The sequence below is a fragment of the Varanus komodoensis genome, unplaced genomic scaffold, assembly GCF_004798865.1.
Source record: "Varanus komodoensis strain SLA01 unplaced genomic scaffold, ASM479886v1 scaffold67, whole genome shotgun sequence".
Classification (NCBI taxonomy): Eukaryota; Metazoa; Chordata; class Lepidosauria; order Squamata; family Varanidae; genus Varanus; species Varanus komodoensis.
Window position 1 is genome coordinate 1482716 of NW_025336308.1, and position 23605 is coordinate 1506320.

The 23605-nt window shown below is 52.0% G+C and overlaps 1 protein-coding gene across 1 annotated transcript; it reads right to left on the reverse strand.

The window, feature by feature from the left end:
* Positions 1-5351: 5351 nt before the first annotated feature.
* LOC123033771 (cholesterol side-chain cleavage enzyme, mitochondrial) lies at positions 5352-15705 on the reverse strand. The gene is made up of 9 exons (XM_044450565.1): positions 15308-15705; positions 12683-12838; positions 11732-11931; positions 11127-11330; positions 10226-10386; positions 9862-10028; positions 9324-9402; positions 7236-7427; positions 5352-6432 (listed from the first exon to the last, which is right to left on the reverse strand). The coding sequence occupies exons 1-9, from the start codon at positions 15595-15597 to the stop codon at positions 6271-6273; spliced, it is 1611 nt and encodes a 536-aa protein (XP_044306500.1). The 5' UTR covers positions 15598-15705; the 3' UTR covers positions 5352-6270.
* Between the last annotated feature and the right edge of the window lie 7900 nt (positions 15706-23605).

Consider the following 23605-nt stretch of genomic DNA (forward strand, 5'->3'; position numbering starts at 1 on the left):
CATCATTCAGGAGTTTTTGCAGGTGAGTAACCCGCACACCTTGGCCAGGAACATGGTCTACCTGGGCCAGGTAGGCAGACCTTCTAGGTCAATGGCGGTGAACCTGTGGCACGCGAGCCGCAGCGGGCATGCAGAGCCCCTCTATCGGCACATGAGCCAAGTCGCTCCAGCATCGCCCCAGCAGCCGCGCATCGGATCACAGCGCACGCAGGGGCCATGCGCAGGCTCGGAAAGGAGTGGCGGCGCCAGGCGATGACGTCACAAGCCGCGACTCATTAGCTGCAACTCGTCCGAGCTTTCGCATGGCTGCTCAGTGCGCTGCCAAGGATATATGTGTATTTCCTTGAACTGGCTGTGGGTTGCTTTTTCTAAACTAAACCTGTTTCCAGGTTAGATTGCAGTGTTGGCACTTTGTGATAAATAGGTGGGTTTTGGGTTGCAGTTTGGGCACTTGGCCTCTGAAAGGTTCGCCATCACTGTCCTAGGTGGCTTGTTATGGAATGTTTGTGTATCTGCAGACAGCTCCCGGGTTTCTTGGCTGCCCGGGACTGTTTCCCAGCCTCTGAAGTTATACTTTTACCCCCACACCTGCCAACAACTTCCCAGCTTCCAAATCTGTGCAACCTTTGCTCCAATTACTTTCCATATTTAGAGGTAAATGGAGAAGATGTTGGGATAACAGAGGTAACTGCTTCAAAGAGGAGCTGAAGCAAAGGTGGGGGAAGAAATAATGCCCATTTCTCACCTTGCAGGAGTTCGCTGGGTGGAGGTGGACCCAGTGTGGGTCGGGAATTTATTTATGTTATTTATGATATATTTTATATCGTAAGCCGTCCTGAGGCTTTTTTGCGAATAGGACAGCATATAAATATTATAAATAAATAAGTGTCATCTTGAACTAACATTTCCTGGTGGGAGATACATTCACCCCGCCCTTTGGTGTGCTTTCTTCCTTTGCGTTCCTTTTTTCTTTTTCGGTGCTTCTGAATTGAGCAAAAAGGTTCTTCTTTTGCCTTCCTCATATTTTCCGCTAGTCCTTCACAAGCGTTCCCAAATAACCTTACCTGCAGTCCTGAAATGTACGTGGAAATTGACAAGGCAAGATTGCCTCTTACACAGGGTAGGATTTTTTTTTAACCCAACCCCGTTTGTACACATTTCAAGTTCCACCCCAAAAATACCCGATTCGGTCACCCTTTAAAAATGATTGACCTGCTACAAGTCAGGCTGATGCCAGTGAAGTGAGGTGGAGAAAAATTCAGCAAGGCCAAACCGGAAAAATCCATTTCGATTACTTCTACACCCTAACGCAGTGGTGTATGAGGCCAAAGACAAAATGGTGCGAAACCGAAAGGACAGGTGACAATTTTAGCTTATTTTAGCTACTTGCCTATTTTAGCTTTAGACGTTTACTGCCAGTAACCAAGAGAACCAGTTCAAGTTTTAGGATGGGGGGAAATCTTGTACAAAAGCTGGGGAAGCCGTTGAAACCGTTGGTGGTCAAAAGAAGGTCCTGTGACCATCTGGAGAACTCCAAAGAGCCAGACTGGGGACCCATGTGGGCCTGATCTGACCCTGAGGTGGTATTCCCCTGGTATAGTCTCCCCCTGGTATAGTCTCCCCCTGGTGCATCATGGGGACATTTAAACAGCAACTAAAAATTGCCAAGGGCCCCAGAGCTTCTCCGGTCCACCCAGACCGGCAGCTGACTCTTCCTCCAACCTTGATGACAGGCGCTGTCCATCACAGCTCCTGAGGGCAGCAAGCTCGCTCAAGGTTGACATCCGCAACGTCACAACAACTTAGGGCAGAAGTGGTAAGAACGTGGGTCTCCATTTTTGGACTTCTTCTCCCAGGTTCTTGACTCTATATGGCTGTGCTTTTGGGAAGAAGAAGTCCAAGATATCTGGAGAGCTACCTCCCGCCCACTCCTGATCTTGGATGCACCAGGGCAAATTTGGTGCTTCTTCCCACAACCACAGTTGCCTCATCTTGTGGAGGCATCGTGGCCGTTCCTTTCAGCCTTAGGTTAGCTCCTTGTGGAATGTCTGCAGCTGGTTAACGTTCCCCGCTCCCATATCCACAGGACGAGAAGGAAGGGAGAGGGGATGAAGACGAGAAGAGCAGAAAGATGTACACGGTGAAGACAGGGAAGAACTCACACTAGTAGTCCAGTGCAGGGTCAGCGGTGCTCCTAGGTCAGTGCGGCGACTGCCCCTTGGTCAATGCCCTCAGTGACTGGGTGTGGGACCTCCACCCCTTCCACAATCTGAGATCCCCTGGTCGGGTAACAAAATCCCCCACGATTGCTAGGTGGGAAACCAACTCCATACAAATGATGGCAAATAAGTCATGATGACCGGGTATTTCCTCCAGTGCTAGAAGCACAAGCCCTTGAGCCCCAGGTGTTGGGGAACATGGGCATGAAAGGGCTGCTGCATTCACGCCATAGCCGTGGGCCACCCAGAGGCATCCGATTGTCCACTGTAGGAGCACAGGGCTGGAAGAGGTGGCCGCTTGGTCCCCTGCAGAAGGTTCGTCTGAAGCTGAGTGCCCTTATCTGGGGACCGCGAAAAGGCAGAAGAGCCCTTCCGTCTACATGGTGGGCAGGCCATCCTGGCCTGATCCAACCAGCATCACCATCCAAGCATCTCGGAAGAGCCTCCTCGTCCCTCCGTCAAAATACCCGTGAACGTGATGCATCCCAAGGATTCCCCCCATTCCCCGATGCTCACGTCTTCCTTCACCTAAACCAGGCTGCAGTCCTGCCTCCACCACCAATTCGCACCAATCCACCACTGCTTTTGGACGCACGGAAGAAAATGCAGGGGTACAAGTCAGTTTGGCTTGGGAAAGGGCACAGCTGTGTGCTGGGACACATGCCTTGCAAGCAGAACATCCCAGGGTCAGTTCCCAACATTTCCAAGCTTTCCCCCGCCTGAGACCCTAAAGAGACACTGCCGGTTAAACAGCCCTGCCTCTCTCTCTATCTCTCTCTCTCTCACACACACACACTATCTCTGCCTTCTTAACTGTCCCAAGCTGCCAAGGAGAGATAAATCACCCAGCAGAGAGGGTGCCATCCATGAATGAAGGACTTTTCTTTCTGCCCTTGAGTGCTATCACAAATTGCCCGGGCTTCACTGGGCCTGAGAGACAGCAAACAGCCGCGTCCAGCATTTGAGGACAAGGTCAGCAAAGAGCAGCGCTTTTCTCATCCCATTCGCAATAGCTTTCACTGCCCGGCTCAACCTGAGCCAGCTTTGCAAAGGTGGAAGGCTGTTCCGTTCCTCACTCTGTGATCCGGGTACTCTGCTGAGCTTCGGGCAAATTTAATTCTGCAGCAACTTGCTTGCAAGCATGCTAACGCTGACTCCCAAGATGCGCATTCCTTTCTGTTATGGGGCTATGCGTGTGTCCCCTGAGAACACACAATAGCTCCCCAGGCCAGGTGGATCCGAGTGGCCATGAAGAAGGGACCCCAAGGGCTGGGAAAACGGTGCCAAATGCTGCGTTTCCCAAATCAGAGAAGAATCGTGGAGGCACGCGCATGGGATGAAGTCCTAGGAAAAGACCAAGCGCCCCGGGAGCCCAATGGACCAGAACAGTTCCGATTAGCAGCTGCTCACGCTGCGAAAAGTCTGCCGTCATTTCGTAGGAGTCGCTGCTGGATCGCATTTCTGTGATCTTGGAAATGAGCCAGGCTGGAAACAAAAGCAGCCCCTTTAATGGAAGCAGTGTGGCTGCAGGACACCAAGCCCCGTTCTCTAACACAGACCGAGCCTTGCACCCAGTGTAGCCCTTCTTAAAGTAGACCAGTAGAAATAAATGGAACTTACCTCAGATTCACGTGGGGCGTGATCTGTGAAGGGTATAGTCTTCCGTTTGCAGCACAGGCCCATATTTTCCCCATCATTTTTTTAACGTTTCCAGTTTGTTGGGTGGCTTGCTTAGAGTGATGTGGCATCTATTCCACCAGCCGGGAGCCAACCATATTTACATGGAAGTGGGGTTCCTGGGGCACTGCCCAGGTAGTCCTTTTAAAAAGTTAGCCCCTGGCCTCTCCCCTCACCCTGACTGGTGGATCCCAGCGCTTTTCTGGGGCTACATCTTCACAGGCCCAGTGGCTTCCAGGGCACCCCGAACCCCATGTCCTGGGGCTGTTTCCTCTGGGGGAAACAGGCAACGGAATCTCAGCTCCCTTAACCTCTTTGCCACGCAGGGAAGCGCTGTCGTGTTGGCATACCCTCCCTTTGCTTTTGTGTTTCTGTTTGCCGAAGCTTTGCCTGGATGGGGGAGCAGCAACGCAAGATCCCACATGGGTGTTTGGCTATCAAAATGGCTCCTGCCCCAAGGGTGGGAAAGAAAGCTTTCGAGGGGTTTTGGGGCACCCTACTGATGTCTGTTCTCTCCCCCTTTCCAGAAGACTCGTCTCAATTCACCGGCCGATCAGAAGAGGCATTGGAGCCTCCAGGTTTTGTCGTGACTCTGTGAGATCCATGGTGTTCCACGTATGCAGGGGGACCGATTCTCTACAGAAAATATTGGCCCCAGGTTGGGTACATCTCACCCTGTGAGAAGCTGAGCCGAATACAGACTTCCTTATATGGCTGTACTAAAGTCTCGGTGCCCCTTCCCTGAACAATATTACTCATGAGGTCAATAAACTCCAACTGGTGATTTATCTGGAAGAAAGGAGAAAACCGGGGTGAGATACTGGACCACCACTTCAGAATGGGATCGTGCATTCCCAGTGCTGTGTTCGGATCTAAGAGTGGACCCTAGTTTAGCATTTTAGAAGGAAACCGTGTGCTTCTGAGCTCCCCCTTCTCCCGCGGGCTTCCACTTTTGGCTAATGGTGGTTTGCTGTTATGTGCAAAGCTGGGGAAAATGTGGCCATCCTTAACTATGGTCTAGGGCAGAAGATTGATCAGGATCTATTGGTTGGTGGCTGTGCGTGATCAGCCAGGATTTCTGACTTCCAATTGCTTAATAAGCACAAGTTTGAACAGCCACTCAGTCAAAGGAATGCCAGAATCAGGGAAGCTTGGATACCTAGGAGTAGTTTTTTGTGTGAATGGATAGCAGGCTCCATTCTTTCCTGAGCTCAGACACATGGGTACATCATTTCCTCTAGGTTGTGGTTGGTGGTAAAAAAGGAAGGTGAAACCAAAGTCAGTCCCACAAGCGTAAAATCTGTGCACCCGATTTAACAAAACAAACCACTTGGTCAGCATGTGGATGTTTTTCGACTCAATTTCATTAAAGTCATAGACCAGAGTAAGCCAACAGAACAAATTAAAAATTAAACAAGTTAAAATGAGCACATAGACTTGGTTGAAATGCAAGTTTATTTTTTCAGCAAAATGTCGTCCCCAAGGGACGATTTACAAGATTTTGTCGATCCAGTTGTCCCTCCATGTTCTATCCTGTTTCTCTTCATTTATAACTAACTTAGAAGTGATGTGAATTGGTTTGGAACAATTTGGCATGCCGGGCCCCCTCCAACTTTATCCTAGCTGCCACCCAAATGAACCCAACTCAGCTGTGAAGGATGATTTGCTTGGGGGATTCTCAGCTATCACATCTGCTAGCTCAAGATTTCCTGTGGTGGGTGTTGTGCTCTCCAATCTGGACAGTCGGACTGCTGGAGGAGAAAGCTGGCAATGGCTGGTAGGCCTGAGGGCCTCCAGACCAGAGGTCAGTGTGAGCCTGGACAACAGCGGTGGGGGACCAAGCAACTGTTTGGCCACTGGGTGAAGCTGGACTAGCCTGGGCTTTGCTCTGATCCACATGGCTCCCATGCTCTCAACTGCTCTTCACCCGGCCGAGCATCCCTCCAGAAAGGGAGCTCGGAAGAATAAAGTGCTGCGGAAAGAGCGGGGTTGTGGAGGGCGGCAGAAGCTCAGGAATGCTATTGTGACTTGCTCTTCCTTGGAGCCTTCCAAAGACACCTGGTTGGGCACGGTGGGAAACGAGACCCTGGGCCAGAAGGATCTTGTGCCTGACGCAAGAGGCTCTGCTACTATCGTACTCAACCCTATGACTACCGGAAGACCTGGCCGGTCTCCTTCATTTGTCTAAACTGTATCTCAAGAGCAAGGGACGTGATGCTGAGGAGATGTGCCCCGGATCGTTTCTCTCAGAGTCGGCATCTCATCCGCTGCCCGTGTTTCTGCAAGCTGCCCGCAGAATGCTGGGACATTGATCGACTGGGTAGTATGTGGGCCGGCCGGGCAGCATCCAACCTTTGTCTAAGTGTCACGTGCTTCATCTTGCCCCAGAGGCTGATGGGAATTCTTCCTTCGCTCGTGGATGCGAGTCGAGAGGCCGTAGAGTCAAGTGGATGGGCTTGTCTGGGATCAGGATAAGGTCAAATGTGGTACCAACTTCCACTCCCCTCTTCATTTCAATCTTGAAGTTTGCCAGCATCTGGAAGGAGGGAGAGAGAGAAAGGGAAAGAACGAGACAGTGGCGGCGGCAGGATGGAAAACAGGAAGCAGGTGTGATGCAAGAGATTCAGGTATTTAGCACTGCTAAAACTGATGCACTGGAACCAGGATCCTTACCACATTCATGACCGGCAGTTTGGATCCCCATCATGGGAGACAGAACTGGACTTCCAGACCACTGTTAATCATTACCACTTTTAACATAATCATCATTGGTTGTACATTTCATTCTCTCCTGATCACGTGGCTGACTTCTTACCCTTCTCCCTGCACCAGGGGAACTGAACATCTGCCCCAGGGCAAAATTTTGCTCCCATGAGGGCAAATTTGGGCCTGCCAGCATTCTCCGTATGGCCCATTCCCTCTGGCCACAACCCCTTTCCTCCACGGTGCCTGATCACATCTCAGCTTCTCACCCCGGCCCTTTCTAACAGGTTGAACTATGTGGGGATTCGGGGTGTTTCCTCTTGGCTTGTCTGGCTTCAGCCCTCCCAGACACTGGAATGCGCCTCCAGGGAGATTCTCCAGCGTTACAGAAGGCCAGGCCAGAAGAGGTTCGATAGCCCTGCCGTGCCCGAGTCTGTGCATCGACCTTTCAGCTCAGAAGATGTTTCAAACATCCCATGATGCCGATTCGTGAGGGCACCACCGTGAAAGTCCGGCCTCCCAGTGCCACCGACAACCGTCAGTTCCAACTGGCCAGAGCATGTGCGATAACAAACCCACCACGTTGCGGCCTTACACACTCCTTGCACCGAGGGATTGCAACAGGGTCGGACTCACATGGATCAAGAAAAGGTACATCTCCAGTTCTGCAATCCTGCGCCCGAGACATTGGCGCGGCCCAAAACCAAAGCTCAGCCCTCGGAAGTGCCTGGAGTCCTCGCTCAGCCACCTTTCGGGGTTGAACAGCTCAGGTTTGGTGAAAAAGCGGGGATCCCGGCCCATCGCATAAGTTCCTACTTGGACCAGTGTCTGTGGAGAGAAGGAGAAGCAGTTGAAGATGTCGGGCCATCAGGGTGCAACTCAACCCGCAGGACACTAATTGGACACGGCCCTTTGTCTGCATCACCTTGATTAGGAAGCAGCACATTTCAGAGAAGTGTAAGGATCTCTGCAGTCAATGAGTTTCACTCTGGGGAACACAAATCAGGCAGCTTTAAAAGCACAAGGAACACGTTTCTCCACATCCTGTGTCTCGGCCTTCACACTCACCCGTTCACTGATAAACCCCCAAAATTAAAGAATCGACCTTATTTCACTTCCTGGGGAAAACCCGGCCTCCTCGGAGTAATATCTTATGTGAGCTTGGACAGCAATCCAAGGCCTGTTTTTGAAGGATCTGCATAACCAGAAAAGACCCCAGTCCTGCCTGGGCTTTCCTGTGGCAATGATCGCGTGGGCAGAGCGGAGCTGCCATGTATGAATTTCCCAAAGGAGAAGAGCGTCCCCGAAAGAGGACCAGCATGGACACTGCTTTGTGCAAAATGTGCATTTGCTAATTTTGAGACCGTGATGGAAATTTGGACACCTGTGACGTTGTGCCCTGGCACTCATAAATGGCAGGAAGCACAGAGGTGGGCGTGAGGTGGGCTTTGATTCTCAAGGAAGGAGAATCAAATGGGAGCTGATGGCAGCAGAGTGAATGCAGACGGGAAAGGCGGCGATGGGAGGAAGAGGTGAAGGACAAGAGAGGAACGTGTTTTCAAAGCAGTGGCTGGATGCTCAGCATCAAGGCCAAGCGAAACAGAAAAGGCCCTGATTTGAGCAGCAAGAGCCAAGCAGACCCGTTCGCTCCATCAGCTTTCTGGCTGGAGTCCAGGATGGCCTCCTGGAAGGGATGGACTGGCTCTCCACCTCTTCTTCCCCCAACCTGCAGCCCCTCAGAGATTTCATTCCACATGCAAACCCACCACGGCTCCAGCTTCCTGTTGAAATCAATAAATCATTTGATTTGCAGGGGGCAACCCAGAGGCACAGCGATTTGATGCGGGGGGGGGGTCAGAAATTGGCCTCTCCAATAGAAAGGAGGGGACCCAAGGCCAGCTGGCCACTCTCCGCTGCTGGTCTCTCTCGAGTGACCCCTGGCACTGCCCAGACCCTCGTGTTGCGGGAAAAGGGGAGAGCCAGGAGACAACTGCCCAGCTGCAAGCAGAGTGCTTCCAGCCGGCTCGACGTGCCTCATCCTGCCTAATCTTGAAAGCTAAGCAGGGTCAGGCCGGGCTGATCTCTGGATGGGTGACCTGGGTCCTGCACTGTTGGGCCTGATGGCCGGCCAGGCCCCGTCCAGCTCTGTGAAGCTCTGATTCCAGGGGCCGGCCGGCCAGAGCGCTGCGGGCAAACGCTGAGCGGCCTGGCCTCCAAGGCCCGCCACTTCACGAGCCACCTCTGATGCCGCGGCCGCCACCAACGGAGGGGAAGAGCTGGCGAAGTCGGGGTGGCAATTTACCAGGGGCGCTTTGTGAAGGGACCATGAGAAAATAGTGCTCCATGGGAGGCGGCCTTCCCTAAGCTGCTTTGGACTTCAGTCCCATCAGCCCCAGCAAGTACCGTCAAAGGGAGCTGCAGTCCAAAACATCTGGAGGGAACCAGATTGCGGGTGGTTGATGTAAAGTATCCAGAATGCGATAGCGGCCGTTTGGTGCTTCCTCCGTCCCTGGGTCCAATTGCTTTCTTTCAGCCCCGAGGATCAAAGTCAGGAAGGCCTCATTTGCCTGCCTGAATACTTTTATTTTTATGTATGTAAAACTTTTCTAGATTGTCCCTTACTGTGGTCTTGGGGCGGTTTAACAATACGGCAATATAAAATAAAATAAAACTTCGAGGGAGAGAGAGAGAGAAGAAATACGTGGTTCCACGTGGCTTGCTCACCTTGGCAGGAATCAGATAATTCTGGAGGACGATCTCCTGGGTTGTGTATCGTTGTATTGTCACCGCTACTGGATGGAGCCTTGAGTGAGTGAGAGGAGAGAGGAGAGGGGCGTTTGTTCACGCAACACAAACCCACTCCAGGATGTGAGGCAAGGATTGGCTGACTTCAACACTACAGGGGCCACGCTTGTCCAAGCCCATTGGACCCTCCATCATTAAAACGATTATGATTTTCTTCTATTTTTATGTTATCAGTTTCAGTGCCTGCTTTATTTATAGGCTGGTTTTAGCTCATTATTCTTTGCTGTATTTTATGGGCATTGCACTGAATTTTTATCACGGTGGCCTGGGTATTGGCACCCATCTTGTTGTCCTTGCGGGTGATGTTGTGCATGGAGGCTTTTTTCTTTATCTTGGATTTAATTGCTAGTCTTACTAGACTGTAACGGGATGACACCTCCTAAGCATCTCGTTCGTTCAGAAAACCGATCCCTCGCCCGAGGACGCTGGCTGCACCCTAGAGAGGAGCCCCCGCTACCTTAGCACTTCCTTGATGGCCGCTTTGAGCAGCGGGACCGACTTCACCATCTTCAGGACATCCCCCTGGGAGGCTGCCTTGGCTGCAAAGACCTCCGAGCGCAGCTGCTCCTGCATGGCGGGGGCTCGGGCCAGTTCGTACATGGCCCACTGCAGGGTGATGGACGTCTGGGGGCACAAGAGCAGCAGCGATCAATGGTGAGAGAGACATTTGGCCGTTAGCGCATGGAAAGAACAGAATCCGGCTTCAGAGTCACTCTTAGATTGTAACAGAAGCTTTGGATGGATGGATGGGCTGTTAGGTAGGTACGTGGAGATTTGATTGATTGATTGATTGATTGACTGATTGATTGATTGAGTCTTACCGTGTCCACCCCTCCTGCCATCATCTCCGTGATGCTGGCTTTGATGTTTTCAATCGGTAGCTTGTCTTGCAGTAAGAGCCTGGACAAGATGCCCATGTATTCTTTGGCACTTTTCCGGTTCAAGCGGAGGTCCCGGTACATGTTCTGGATGCACTTGTCAGCTGGCGAGACAAAGAGGAAGCATGTAGCTGTTTCGAAATGTCCAGAGCGTGGGCAAGGCAGCCGCAAGTGCTCCCAGCAACCCTCTCGGTGGCATGAGCTCTGCCGATCTGCAGCTGATGCCACGGCTGAGCAGGGTGCGTTGGCTCACTCCAGTGACGCCACGGACCCACCCCTGCTTCCACCCCCCGTTCAGCCGTGCCTGGGCTTTCACTTCCCCCCATGGGGAACAAATTCCGACCCGCCCATGAAATCTCCGAGCACACTTCCCCACTCTTTCGAGGCCAGGGAGCTGCGTTAGGATGCTGAGAGAGAGTGACGGGAACTCTACCAAAGTGCCTGCCATGGGACAGGTCTTGCTGCTTCATAAAATCTTCCCTTTGCATTCAGTTGGCCTCCCAGAAAAAAGAAGCACTAAGAAATAAAATAAAGGTCAGGAGTGAGAGAGCTCAGTGTGTGGCAGGGAAGATGGACTTTAGAGAGCCCAGCCCTAGAGATTAGATGCATGAAGACCAGGTGGATTCATGGGCTGGCTGTGTGCAGAGGCGTCTTGTGTTTTGCACATCCCATAGTTTTGCCCTGGCAACGGCAACAGGCTGGAGGTCTGAGCCTCCTCTGTCCCCTAACCCTTCCCTGCCACCTCAACCCCGCTCAAAAGCCACGTCAGTGGCATGTCGCCCCACCCAGTCCCACACCGTCGCAAGGCTTGGAGATGCGCCCCCAACCCGTGGAGGCCGCCCACCATGCTGGAAGATGGTATCCCAGGCCTTCACGTGGTTCTGCCAGGTCTTGGAGTTGATCCTCCGCAGCAGCCCCGGCGGGATGTACAACATCGGCGAGGTGGAATGGAACATCAGCGTGATGGCGTCTATGAACTGCTGGTTCTCGGGATCGATGAAGTCCTGCAGGAGGCCCAGGCGGGTGCCATACAGGACGTTGCACACAGCTGTGGGGACGGACAGACGTGAGGACTGGTCCAAGGGATCCCCGTGTTCTTTCTGCCATGGCTTGGTGGAGACCAGGGGGATCCAAATCTAAGCAGCCCGCCTGCACATCGCCTTCGTTTCCCATGGGTGGGTGCGCCCATAAACCCATTCTGGACCCAGCAGCTCCCCATTCCTGAATCCTCCACTGCAGGGCAGTTAAGCTTGGAGGAGAGAACGGATTTCTATGGATCTGGAATACTCTAGGGTGGAGTGGACACTAAGCGCTTCATGTATCTTATCTGAGATGAAGCGGGCCAGAAATTAAATGGCTGGCTTTGCCTTTCACTGCAGCCTAAGCATTATTTCTAAGGTTGTGTAGCTGTATCGCCCCCGCTGTCTCAAAGTTCCCTTCCCCACTCACACTCCAGGGCGAAACGGAAGAGCTCATTGGTCAAATCTGCTGTCCATCTCCCGTGGGCGCTGCTTCGAATCTGAATGTAGACCCTCTTGACAAAATCTTCCCCCACCTCATTCAGAAGAGGCACAAAATTATCGATGGTCTGGAGGGACAGGGCTTCCTTGTTTAGCACCAGGCGGTCCTGGCGCCAGCCCTCCCCATTCCTAGCGGATCAAAGAAAGGAGGTTAGTGGCAGTCGGCTCCAGAGCCTGCATCCTGCATAAGCATCTTATTTATTTGCTATATTTTCCTTCTGCCTGATAACTGATGTTCTCCACATGGCTTGCAAGCAGTTAAAAACACTAAAGCACCATATAATTCTGAAAAATATGAACTATGATTCAGGTATTTCATATAGCACAGTACAATGCAAAACAATAAAACTGCCATAACGACCTAGAACCTGGTCTCTTAAATGCCTGGGAGAAAAGAATGGCTGGTTCTTCAGGGAGTTTCTTACACAAATGGGGTGCCACCACCAAGGAGCCCGCTGTCTTGTCCTGAAACCTCTTTTCCCCCAACTCAGAATGTCCAGCACCGTGCACATTCCCTTGGGAGCAGGTCCCAGTGAAGACTTCGCTCTTTGCCGAGCTAACTTGCTTGGAGAGGCATCACTGAGCCTGCAACCCCGGTGCATATTTATCTGGGGCCTGAGCACTGGGTGAAACCATGCGACATTGAGCCGCCCATCATCCACATCCACTTTTCTGTGTACATGCAGGACCAGCTGGTTCAATTCTCAAGCTGCTAATAGCCACTCTCCCCGCTGCTCTCGACCCACCGCGAAACAAGCACTGGAACGTCCCCTTCACATTTTAAAACAACCTGGACCGCTCCGTCGCTGTTGGCCCTTCCTCCTCGGCCGCTGACTCGGGGCCACGTCCCAACCCCCCATCCCATCGTGCCAGGCCTTACTTGAGAAGCACGCCGTAGGGCTTGTTCCGGAAGTCCCGGTAGGCCGCCCACGGGGGCACGGTCAGCCTCTCGGGGTACATGCCCTCGTGCTTGAAGAGGACAGCGGCGTCTTCCGGATCAATGATGTTGATGCTCTCGTAGATGCCCAGTTTCTCCCTGCAGAGGGAGGGGGTTGGATTACACCGGATGCTGGCCAGCCTCCCCCCGAGGAGGGCTTCATCCCAGCAGGGCCAGTCCCGGGTTTCGGGGGCCCTTGGCAAGGGGCACTCGCTCTGCACGCCTCTCCTCGCTCAGCCCAGCGTGGCTGCTCTCACTCTTCCTCTTCCTCGCCTCGGCTCTGCATGCACGTGACCCTGGTGGACAGCAGCCATCTGCCGGGGTCCCCGACAGAGGAGCCCATCTGCGGGGGGAGCTTTCCCGGGGGCCCCAGGAAGGTGCAGAACCCCAGCATGGGCCCAGCTGTGCCCGACACACAGTACAAAGCCCTCCGTGTTGCCTCGGGTGTGCCACTGTTCCTCCTTGCCCAGCCTCCCCCTCCCGGCCACTGCCCCCACCAGATGGGCGGCACTACAGTTCCCATCATTCCCACCAGCACCGCCCCCACTGGCTGGGGTTGATGGGGAGTGGGTCTGGAGGTTGCAGTCAGACATATCCAGAGGGTGTCAGGTGGGAGACAGCAAGCCAGGTGAGCAGGTCTCGAGCAGAGACGCTCTACTTTTCTACTCGGCACAGCTACAATCCCTCCCTTATCCCGCGAGCAACCCAAGGGGGCTGGTGCAGCCCCCTCCTCCCCTCCCCTCCCCTCCCCTCCCCTCCCCGTGAAGCAGGCATGACGCCAGCCTGGCCCTCCAGCTGCTTCTCTTCGCGATTTTGTGGGAGAGAAAGGCTGGGACTTCCAGCCGCCCCCTTCCGTGACCTCTTGTGGACCCGCCAGTCCCGTCCCTTCCATGTCTGGGGCTGCTCGCAGGATCGGAGTGAGCCACTCTCCAACTTTCTGCAGTGCTTCCCCGGGTGCGTTTTTAAACACTTCTCAAAAGAGCCAGTTTTTAAAAAGAGTTTTTAAAAAGAGCAAGCGACTCTCCTGGAACCTTTCCTGGCCTGATGCTATTGTGCCTCTTCGCAGTAGTCTGTCGCTTGTGAACCTGCCCAGCGATAAAATCCACGGGACGTCCCTTCGTGAGGGCGCCTCTCCCAGCAGAGAAACCGTGTGGCTCAGTGGTTAGAATACTGGACTGGTGCCCTGGGAGATGCGGGTTCAAGCCCCGCTCAGCCCAGCCAACGTCTCAGGGCTGTTCTTCAGATGAAACAGGGAGGAGCAGAGTTACGTACACAAGCCAACTTGGGTGCCTTGCAAGAGGAAAAAGGGCAGGTAATTATGTGACCCGACCCTGATGGCTCTTTAGAAAGACAGATAGTGGAGAGAAAGCTGTCTTTGCCCAGTAACAAGAACAAGCCAACTTACTGGAAAGAGCTCATGTTTGGCAGGAGACCGTCAAGAGACCCTCTGTCCTAACATTATTTCACTGCAGTAGGTAAGGTCTTCAAGAGACCCCTTGCTCCATGGTATTACGTTATCCTACTAAGTCAGTGGGAAGGGCATTCCTAAGAACCCTCTTTTGCCTCTTCCATCAACAAAATTGCAGTGACAATTTTTAGGGTTTGGGGAGAAATGATTTTGTCCCCAAAATAGGCTAGCGGGCAACATTCAAAGCCCCAGATGTGAGCCTGCAAACTGAACAGGCTTGCAAGTAACCAGACGAGCTCATGTTCAGTTGTGTAACTGACTGCTCTTTAGAAGGCCAGATACTGAAGTTGAAGCTCAAATACTTTGGCCACCTAATGAGAAGGAAGGACTCCCTGGAGAAGAGCCTGATGCTGGGAACAATAGATGGCAAAAGCAGAAGGGGATGGCAGAGGATGAGGGGGCTGGATGGAGTCACTGAAGCAGTTGGTGTGAGCTTAAGTAGACTCTGGGAGATGGTGGAGGAGAGGAAGGCCTGGAGGAGGGTGGTCCATGGGGTCGCGATGGGCCAGACACAACTTTGCGATTAACAACAACCACAGCAATTATGCAATGCAATAATAATAATCTGTCAAACACACGCAGAAGGACTGGCTCCTGCCTCACGGCCAAACAGATTGCTTCAAACTACACTGGAGATGTTCAGCAGGCAGGAATGCCTGCGCCTGTCCAGAATGTATACATAGCATTGAACATCTGAGGCAGAAAAGGAAGCAGATGAGCAGTGGGCGAATCGACTGGGCTTCTCCCCTCCTCCTCAAGTTAAAAGGAAAACTTTGGGCTCGTTTCTGGCTCTCATTGCGCTTTCCTGTGCCTCACACTGCCCTTGGGAGGGAAGTTCAGATTCAATCTGGTGCAGCTCGCCAAGCCCGGCAGATGCTCCTCAGAAGGGCTTGCAGGCAGTCCCAAAGCAAGGAACACGGCGTCGTTCACGGTGCGCTGGCCGCGGCCCCCAAGGCCGGTCTGGCGAGTCTTCCACCCTGCACACCTATGAAGCCAGCGAGCCTGAAAACAGCTGCCTGCCTCAAGCTTTGAGCCTGGGGGGACAAACACTTGCAGGAAGTTGGGGAGGGCAGCAACAAGAACCAAGAGGGAATCCCTACCTGTATATGGGTCCGAACTGCTGGAAATTGCGCACCATCATGCTGTGGACGTTATGGAAGCCGCCGTCCTTCCAGAAGAAATACAGATTGAACCAGCTGGTTTTCCAGTTGCCCGGGATCTCGCTGTACGGCCTGGGCATCTTCCCCTTGAGAGAGGTGGGGGGCAGCTCCATGGGAGAGGTATGTGCCCTGCAGCGGGCCAGGGGCCGAGTATCCTCAGGGCAGAAGAACTGGCTTACCCTTGCAGGGATGCCCAAAGCAGGCACAGGGGGCCGATGCCTGGGGAGCATCACAGCGGGCCGTGGGAGAGCGGCAGCCAGAGCAAGAGGGAGAAAGCCAGGGAGAACCAAGCCACTGCCAGACTCGTGGGCAGGAGACCTTCAGAGTGACGCAAGGCATCCAAGTTCGGGCTTTTATAACTGCGAGGCTGCCTCCTCAAGGATACAGGGGCACCCAGGAATGCAAGGAAACGCTGAACTCTGCAAAGGAAGCCGCAGCACTGCATTTGCAAGAGGCGAGCAGGGCTGCCCCAGAGAGGATTCCAGGGGGCTCTGCTTGTGGGGTCACCAGCAATCAGAATAACGAGCAGCAATAAAATAATGTAGCAAGGATTGAGGCTGGACTCCTGCAAGTGCTTCCCTGAGAGTAAATCTCCCTGACCTAAATGGCATATGCTTCTCTGCAAGCGAATGTAGGATCGCACAGAGATCCGATGGGTATGTGATTACAAATATCCTTGTTCCACCAGCACCTCCCAAAAGGGAACTGTGAAACTAAAACTCAGCTGCTTTTTAAAATCTGCATATCAGCCATCAGTACCATAACACCGAAGTATTTGCAATTTTGCATTTCGTTGGGGTTATACTCTGATATAAACAGGAGAGAGAAAGGGAGGGAGGGAGAGGGAGAAATGCATTTTCATTCAGACTGATATATCATAGGTTTCTTGGCATAGCCTGTTTTTTGTGCGATTGTGTGGTGTGAGGGTGACAGTGTTGGATGGGGGATCTGGCCGACATGGGTTTGAGTCCCCACTCACTGGGTGACACTGGGCCAGGCATCGTCACCGGACCCACCTTGCAGGGTTGTTGTTCTGAGAAAAGAGCAGACTGTGAAAGCCAGCCTGGGTTTCTCACAAGAGGAAGAAGCTGGGATGAGCATGCAATGCGAGCGCAGCCGTGGCGGCGGTGGTGGTGGCGGTGGTGCCGAGGGGGTTTGGCCGCCGGGAGAAGCCGTCCCGTGTGATGCCAGAGCCTGGGCCTCTGCACCACGAGGCACCCCACCGGCAGGCAGGTGGCTTCGCTGCCACGGTGGCCTCCATCCTGCCCCCTCAGCCCCGTGGCTGGCTGCACGCCTCCCATTGGCTGCCACACCTGCGCTTCAGTCGCAAGGTGCATTTCTCTCCGCCCACCGGCACCTGCCTCTTCCTGATCGGGCGGCACCGTTCCTGGACCTGTCCCCTGCCTCCCCGTCTGGTTCTCTGCCTCGCTCTTCAGCCAGAGCAGCCTTCTAGGGAACGAATCTGCCCACGGGGAGCCCCTTTCCCCCGTGCTCTTTCTCCATGGCAAGCCGTCCCCCCCCCCGCACTTACATCTCCCCCCACCCCTTGGGGTCAGCACCACATTCCCTGCTGGGAAACCTGGTCCCACAGAAAGCACAGCAGTCCACACGCTAACAGAGACACGACCTCTGCATCCCACACCAGCGCCCACCCCGCAAAGAGAGGCGACCGCAGCGACCCAGGTCTCCCTTCCAGCAGCTTCGCAGAGGACTGGGGCTTATGAAGAAGATTTCATCAGAGAGACGCACCACAGGGCTCCCGGCCGCAGGTATATCTATTAAACTACCATCCTTCCCCAAGCTGGCATGCATCCCGCCGCCAAATCCAGGTCGGCTGCTGATGCTTCTAAGCCCGCATCCTTTCTGCTCCCTGCCGACATAGGAACCTGCCTGCCTGCAGCTGGCAAACTCACAGGGAGTCTGCATCTTGTTCTGGAGCCCAATCAAGCTCCCGGATCGCTGCTTTTTGCTGCTGCGCCTCCAAATCTGGCAGTGAGGGCACGGGGGAAAGTGCCCTTTCTGGAGCAAGGGAGGGTCCTGCTGTTGATCCTGCAAATGAACTTGGAAGTCTATAAATCGAGGAAGCAGGACGGATTGCTGCACAAAAGGGGTCGAAGGTGCAGGCTGAACATTCCAGGCCCTTAGGGAGCACACAGAATTGCAAGAAGCCAAGAAGAGGAGTGGTTAAAGTGTTGGCCTCGAGGGTCTTTAGTCTTGTACTAGATTCAGGAGGCATCAAGGTTCTCACCTGGAGATTTAAGTACTACACACAAATGTGGAGGCTGACCTCTAAATAATGCAGAATAGGAATAGGAATAAACACCCTCCACCATGGCAAATCAAGGATTCCCTTGAAAAACATGGATTCTCTTTGGATTGATCATTGTGGTGTACATTCTGCAGATAGAGGATGGGAGTTGGAGACCCGGGTTCAAATTGCCACCTCATAACAAAGCTACTTTCAGCTGTTCCCTGAACCCTTCCCAGTTCCCTGCATGAGTAACAATATCCAGCCCCCTCATCCTCTGCTGCCCCCTTCTCCCTTTGCCTTCCATCGTTCCCAGCATCAGGATCTTCTCCAGTGAGTCCTTCCCTCTCATTATGCGGCTTCACTGTCTGTCCTTCTAAAGAACATTCAGGGGAAATAACCAAGGAGTGCATTTTAATTTGTGGAACTGCCATTCAGACCTCGCCCCGCTCCAAGCATGCAGTCATGACTGAGAAATGTTGTGCAGATAAAAACCCAATGCCACTGAGCTGCGTAAGCTGCCTTGGGTCGCTTGCAGGAGAACAAGGTCAGGATATCAGTCCTCTGCAGCCATGAGCACCCACCTTCCCTGCAGAAAAAATACAGGTTGGGCCAGCGGCTTCTCCAGTTGCCTGGTAATTCACTAAAGGTCGGACCTCTTTCCCTACAAGAAGGGAAGGTTCACCTTTCCAGAAGCTGTGTGAAATCACATGGAATCCACCGGGCTGAGTATTTTCCAAAGAACACATGTGCCTTAACTTTCTGGTGACGGCCAAGGTAGGCATATAGAGATGAGTCTGGGGGAACATTGCCACAGAATGAGAGAGAGAGAGAAAGAGAGAGAAAGATGGGAGGGAGGGAAGGAAAACAGTTCAGCCGATCTGGGAGCAAGACTCTTCTCCAAATGGAGGGAGCATCTGACGGTCACGCAGGTAAGGCTGTTCCCATAAGCCTGAAGGTTATCCAGAAACATTCGGGCCAGTTTATCAGCCTCCCTTCCTTCCCCTTTGAACTATACTTGCCCTTAAAGTTTAAAAGAAAATTACAAAAGCACAAACATGTTTCCCAAACCACAAAACAGAATTAATGATCTGTAAAAACAAGTTCATCCACCCTATGAATTAAAATGAAAAAGGAGCGAGTTGCTTTGAAGACGCTGTTGACAAGACCCACGGGGGGGAAAGTGTTGCTCTTTCTCCAGTACATCACATCTTGTTTGCTCACTTCTTCCAAAAATGCAGAGAAATGTGTCATGGGCCTATCCGTCCCCTGCCACACATTAATAATTTTACGCACCATGATTGTGTTCTGAAGGTGCTATTTTTCTGCCGTCGCTGATGCTAAGGCCACTGTGCTCTGCATTATTTCATTCCTATTTTGCATTGGATTTATTTTATTATTTATTTATTTATTAAAACATTTTTATGCCGTCCCATTCGCCGAAGCCTCGGGGCGGCTTACAACAATAAATTAAAACCACATAAATTAAAATATGCACATTAGAATAATAATTTAAAATATATATACATATATATGTATATATTTACACACACACAATTTATGTATATATAATGTATATATACAATTATGTATATATACACACACAATTTATCTCCAATCCACAGGTGCTGTTGGGAAGCCTCGATGGCAGCCGCAGCAAGGATAACCAGGCTCAGTCAGGAAAGACCGCTTTCACCTTGAACCTCGGCGGTTTTATTGAAAGAACACCCAGGACCCCTGGGCAAACCAGAAAATTTATTCCACCCAGGGGAAGCTGGTGGTACAGTGAGGAATCCAGCAAGTCTTTGCTGCATTGAGGAATCTGTGATAAGCATCCAGAAAGCAAAGAAATTCTCTGTTCCAAAACAAGGTTAAAAAAGCCTTAAACTTGGCAACTAGCTGGAGGGATAAGGAGGAACTGATGGAGCCGATATGTGAAGGGATGTTTGTTCGACACAACTCATAAGGCAGCGATCTTTTCGCAACCGGCAGATAAGCACAATCGCTGAATCCTTGTTCATTAAACAAAACAAGCCTCATTGGTCAGATGAGAGAGAAGGAGGCTCAGAGTACAGTCTTGCTAAAGAGGACTGCGGGGGCAAAAGATGGACCTTAGTATGGATTTGTAATAACAAATGCTAGGGAAGTGAAGTGTCATGCAGAAAAGCTACCCAAGCACAGAACAGAACTGCCATGGGGTGTCCAGTGTATTTTATCCTGCTCAGGAGCCAATAATAGTAGTAATTAGTATTAGTAGTAATACCAATAATAATAGTAATCATAATAATAATTGAAATATTCAGATTAGGAGATATCTGGTCCTCTCACTTCCCAGCAAATAGATGGGGAAGAAATGGAGGTAGTGACAGATTTTATTTTCCTGGGCTCCAAGATCACTGCAGACGGGGACTGCAGCCAAGAAATTAAAAGACGCTTGCTCCTGGGGAGGAAAGCTATGGCAAATCTAGACAGCGTACTAAAAAGCAGAGACATCACCCTGCCAACAAAAGTGTGCATACGCAAGACTATGGTTTTCCCAGTTGCAATGTATGGCTGTGGAAGCTGGACCATAAGGAAGGCTGAGTGCCAAAGAACTGAGGCCTTTGCATTGTGGTGCTGGAGAAGACGCCTGCGAGTCCCTTGGACCGCAAGGTGATCAAACCGGTCAGTCCTAGAGGAGATCAGCCCTGACTGCTCTTTAGAAGGCCAGATGCTGAAGATGAAACTCAAATACTTTGGCCACCTAATAAGAAGGAAGGACTCCCTGGAGAAGAGCCTGATGCTGGGAACAATAGATGGCAAAAGGAGAAGGGGACAGCAGAGGATGAGGTGGCTGGATGGAGTCACGGAAGCAGTTGGTGTGGGCTTAAGTGGATTCCAGGGGATGGTGGAAGACAGGAAGGCCTGGAGGAATGTTGTCCATGGAGTTGTGATGGATTGGGCACGACTTTGCAACTAAACAAACAAACCCTTAAATTATGCACGAAATTTAAATGCGGAGAAGATTCTCCCTTCCTGCTACTGCACGTCTAGATTTCTTGCAGCAAATTTCTGGCCTTATTTTTCTCAAGCATACCACTAGGTGGTAGCAGCCACCCACCATCTTCAGTCGACCCAAGAGTTCCTCCTCCCACGTACCTCCACAGGACACGCAAAGATGGGTTCCCGCCATCAACCTGGAAACACAGAACCCATGGCAATGCCTCCCGGATCACACTTTCCAGTTGGAATTCCGAATTAAATATAGGCATTCCTATCTCTTTGGTCAACTTCCAATTTCACACCCACTTCCCTGCTGCAATCGCAAACCCACGTAAAACAGTGGGGTTTTCTCTGAGTTTCTTCTCATGAAATCACATGAGAAAATTCGGCTGAGTAACTGTGAGTGTCCCTTTTCTCACCTCCTTGGGAAAGGAAGGGCATTTGCAGAATGTTCCCCAGATGTTCTCCAACGTCTCACCCTCCCAACCACGCCTCCCATAATGGGGCCACATCTGGGATTTGGGGGAGGATGCAGAAGGTCCCTGGCCTGTCATTGCCATTTGCAGCACCACCAATGAAGCCACTCCCAAGAAAGCTGGCTAATGGATGAGCCTCGACCCCGAGGACACGTTGGATAAACTCTCCGTCCGTCCGTGAGAAATTCCATGAAATGCAGCCCCGAATCGATCCGCCCACAAAGCGGGGAAAGCTGAGAGGCTATTCGCTTCCTCTCCACCCTTTCTCGCTCCCTTTTCCACCCCCGGCCAGCCGAATTCCCTTCCCCAGGTGGTCGCTCGCTTCAGCACCCCCTCCTTGCCGTTGCGTTCTCGTCGCAATCTCCGTGCCCAGGGCCGGCCCTAACGTTAGACAGGGCGGAGCGTTCACCAAAGGCAGCAGTGTTGATTATACTGGTTTAAAGTCCCTTGGCAAGTTTATTCTAGTTTACTTGATTTTATGGATACTTCCTTTTGTACTTGGTTTAAGTTAGGAAAATAAAATTTTAAAAAAAGAAAGCAAGATCTTTCACAGGGTACCTGCTTTACCTGTATTTCTCATGGACATGCACCAGCTGCTCTACAGGCTGATGCCCTCCAGACAGTACGGACTTCAGCTCCCACTGTAGCCAGCTGGCAGGGGCAACAGCCAGCAATACCGGGAGCTGCAGCCCGAAACAGCTGACAGGTACCAAGTTGGGGGATGCAGCCCCATCCTGAACTACAGCTCCCAGCACCCCCTCCTTGCTGGCTGGGGCTGGCGGGAGCTGGAGTCTCAACATCAGCAGGGCTCCAGGTTGGGGGCTGCTGCCCCACACGAGCGATCCTTTGTTATATGCCTCCCCCGCTCTCCTCCATCCATTCGGCTTATTTCTACCCTTGCTTGACAAGATGAAAAAGAAATGAGATTCCACACAGCCGTCGCACAGGCTCAGGGGGTTCCCGCTCAGGCCTCATCCAGACCCGCTTAACATGACTATCACAAGACCAACTCCCACAGCCAGCATGTGCTTTTCTCCAGTCAGACCGGACTCCTGTGGCCAGGGATTTTGTCTCGCTTGGGTTTCGATAAGGATTTCCAAAATTAGCAAAGCTCTCCCTGGTCAGGACAAAAAGAACTTGAGATTAAAAAAGAAAAACCTCCAAAGTGAACTGAAACAGGCAGACCTGTTATAAAAGTGAAAGCAAAAGCAACATTCTCAGTGACCCGGCCGGAACTTCCAACTTATCCTGAGATGCATCAACTACACAATGCAACCTTACATCTGAAGTATTCTCTCTTCCTTGTTCCTTTTTAAAATAGTTGCATGTTCACATTAACCCCCTGCTTTTTTCTCCCCCTGGGAGGCCAATACTTGGCAGCATCCGCGGTCATGGATACATGGCATAAGCAGCACATGCAAGCATGAAGGCCCCTGCTGGGTCGGACCAAGGTCATCTAGTCCATCCTCCTGCTCACACAGTGGCCCACCAGCTGCCCACTACATTGCATCATCACAACAACCCTGCAAGGTAGGTTAATGAGTCAGTGTCTGGCCCTGAGTGAGGACTGCAACCTGGATCCCATGAGCTTCGCTCCAGCCACTGCGCTGTGCCAGCTCCCTTTCCCTGTGTTTCATTCAGGCATCTGCCAGCCAGAAACCCTCCATTCGTTTCCACTAATGAGGAATGACTGCAATCTTTTCAAGATGAACCGGAAGCAATTGGGGGAATGTGCTGTCATATTCACTCAACTTGGCAGCCTGATCGGCTTCCTTTTAGCATCAGATTGCCAACCAGGGAATGCTGTTCAGCTCTGAATTGTTTGTGGAGGAAGGGTAAGGAAGCCAGAGCTGGAGAAAGCTGAAATGGAGGACGAGCCCCTTCCCAGAATTGCATGGATGGATCCTGGGAGAGGGGAGCGGAGAGAACCGGGGCCTCCTCCCCACTGGATCGGTTGGATGCGCATCCTTCATTCGCTGTATTTTAAATCCCCCTTGCAACCAACAGCCTTTGAGCAGTTTACACTGAGGGCCACGATCCGGCTCCCTTTTCCCCTCCGCACTCAGCTGATCTTCCTTTATCTGCTCTGTATGTGATGACCTCAGAATCTTATTGTAATGTCTGCATTCTGTCATCAATTGCCCTGTACCTGTACGTGACCAGGAGGGTATAAAATACCCTGTAGTTGTATTGAAACCTTGCAGCGAGTTTACCTCTGCCTGCCCGGAAATGCATTATCATGAGTCTACCGCAGGAACCTGGGCCAAACAATAAAGCCACAGATGGTCTGGACGCTTGATCTTTCCCACGAACCCGAGTTTTATTTCCTCCTCATGAATTGAAATTCCGGGATTTTCTGACACAGCCCAGCCAATGTCAGGATGATGGGCACTGCAGTCCAAAACATCAGGGTGTGTTGCCTGTGTGTGCCATTCGGTTGTATACTCCAGTGAAATGGGAAGAAATTGAAAAATTTTGTAACTCTCGCTTTTTCAGTGTAATCAGATGCAAATTTCCTCTTCGTGGGGAATT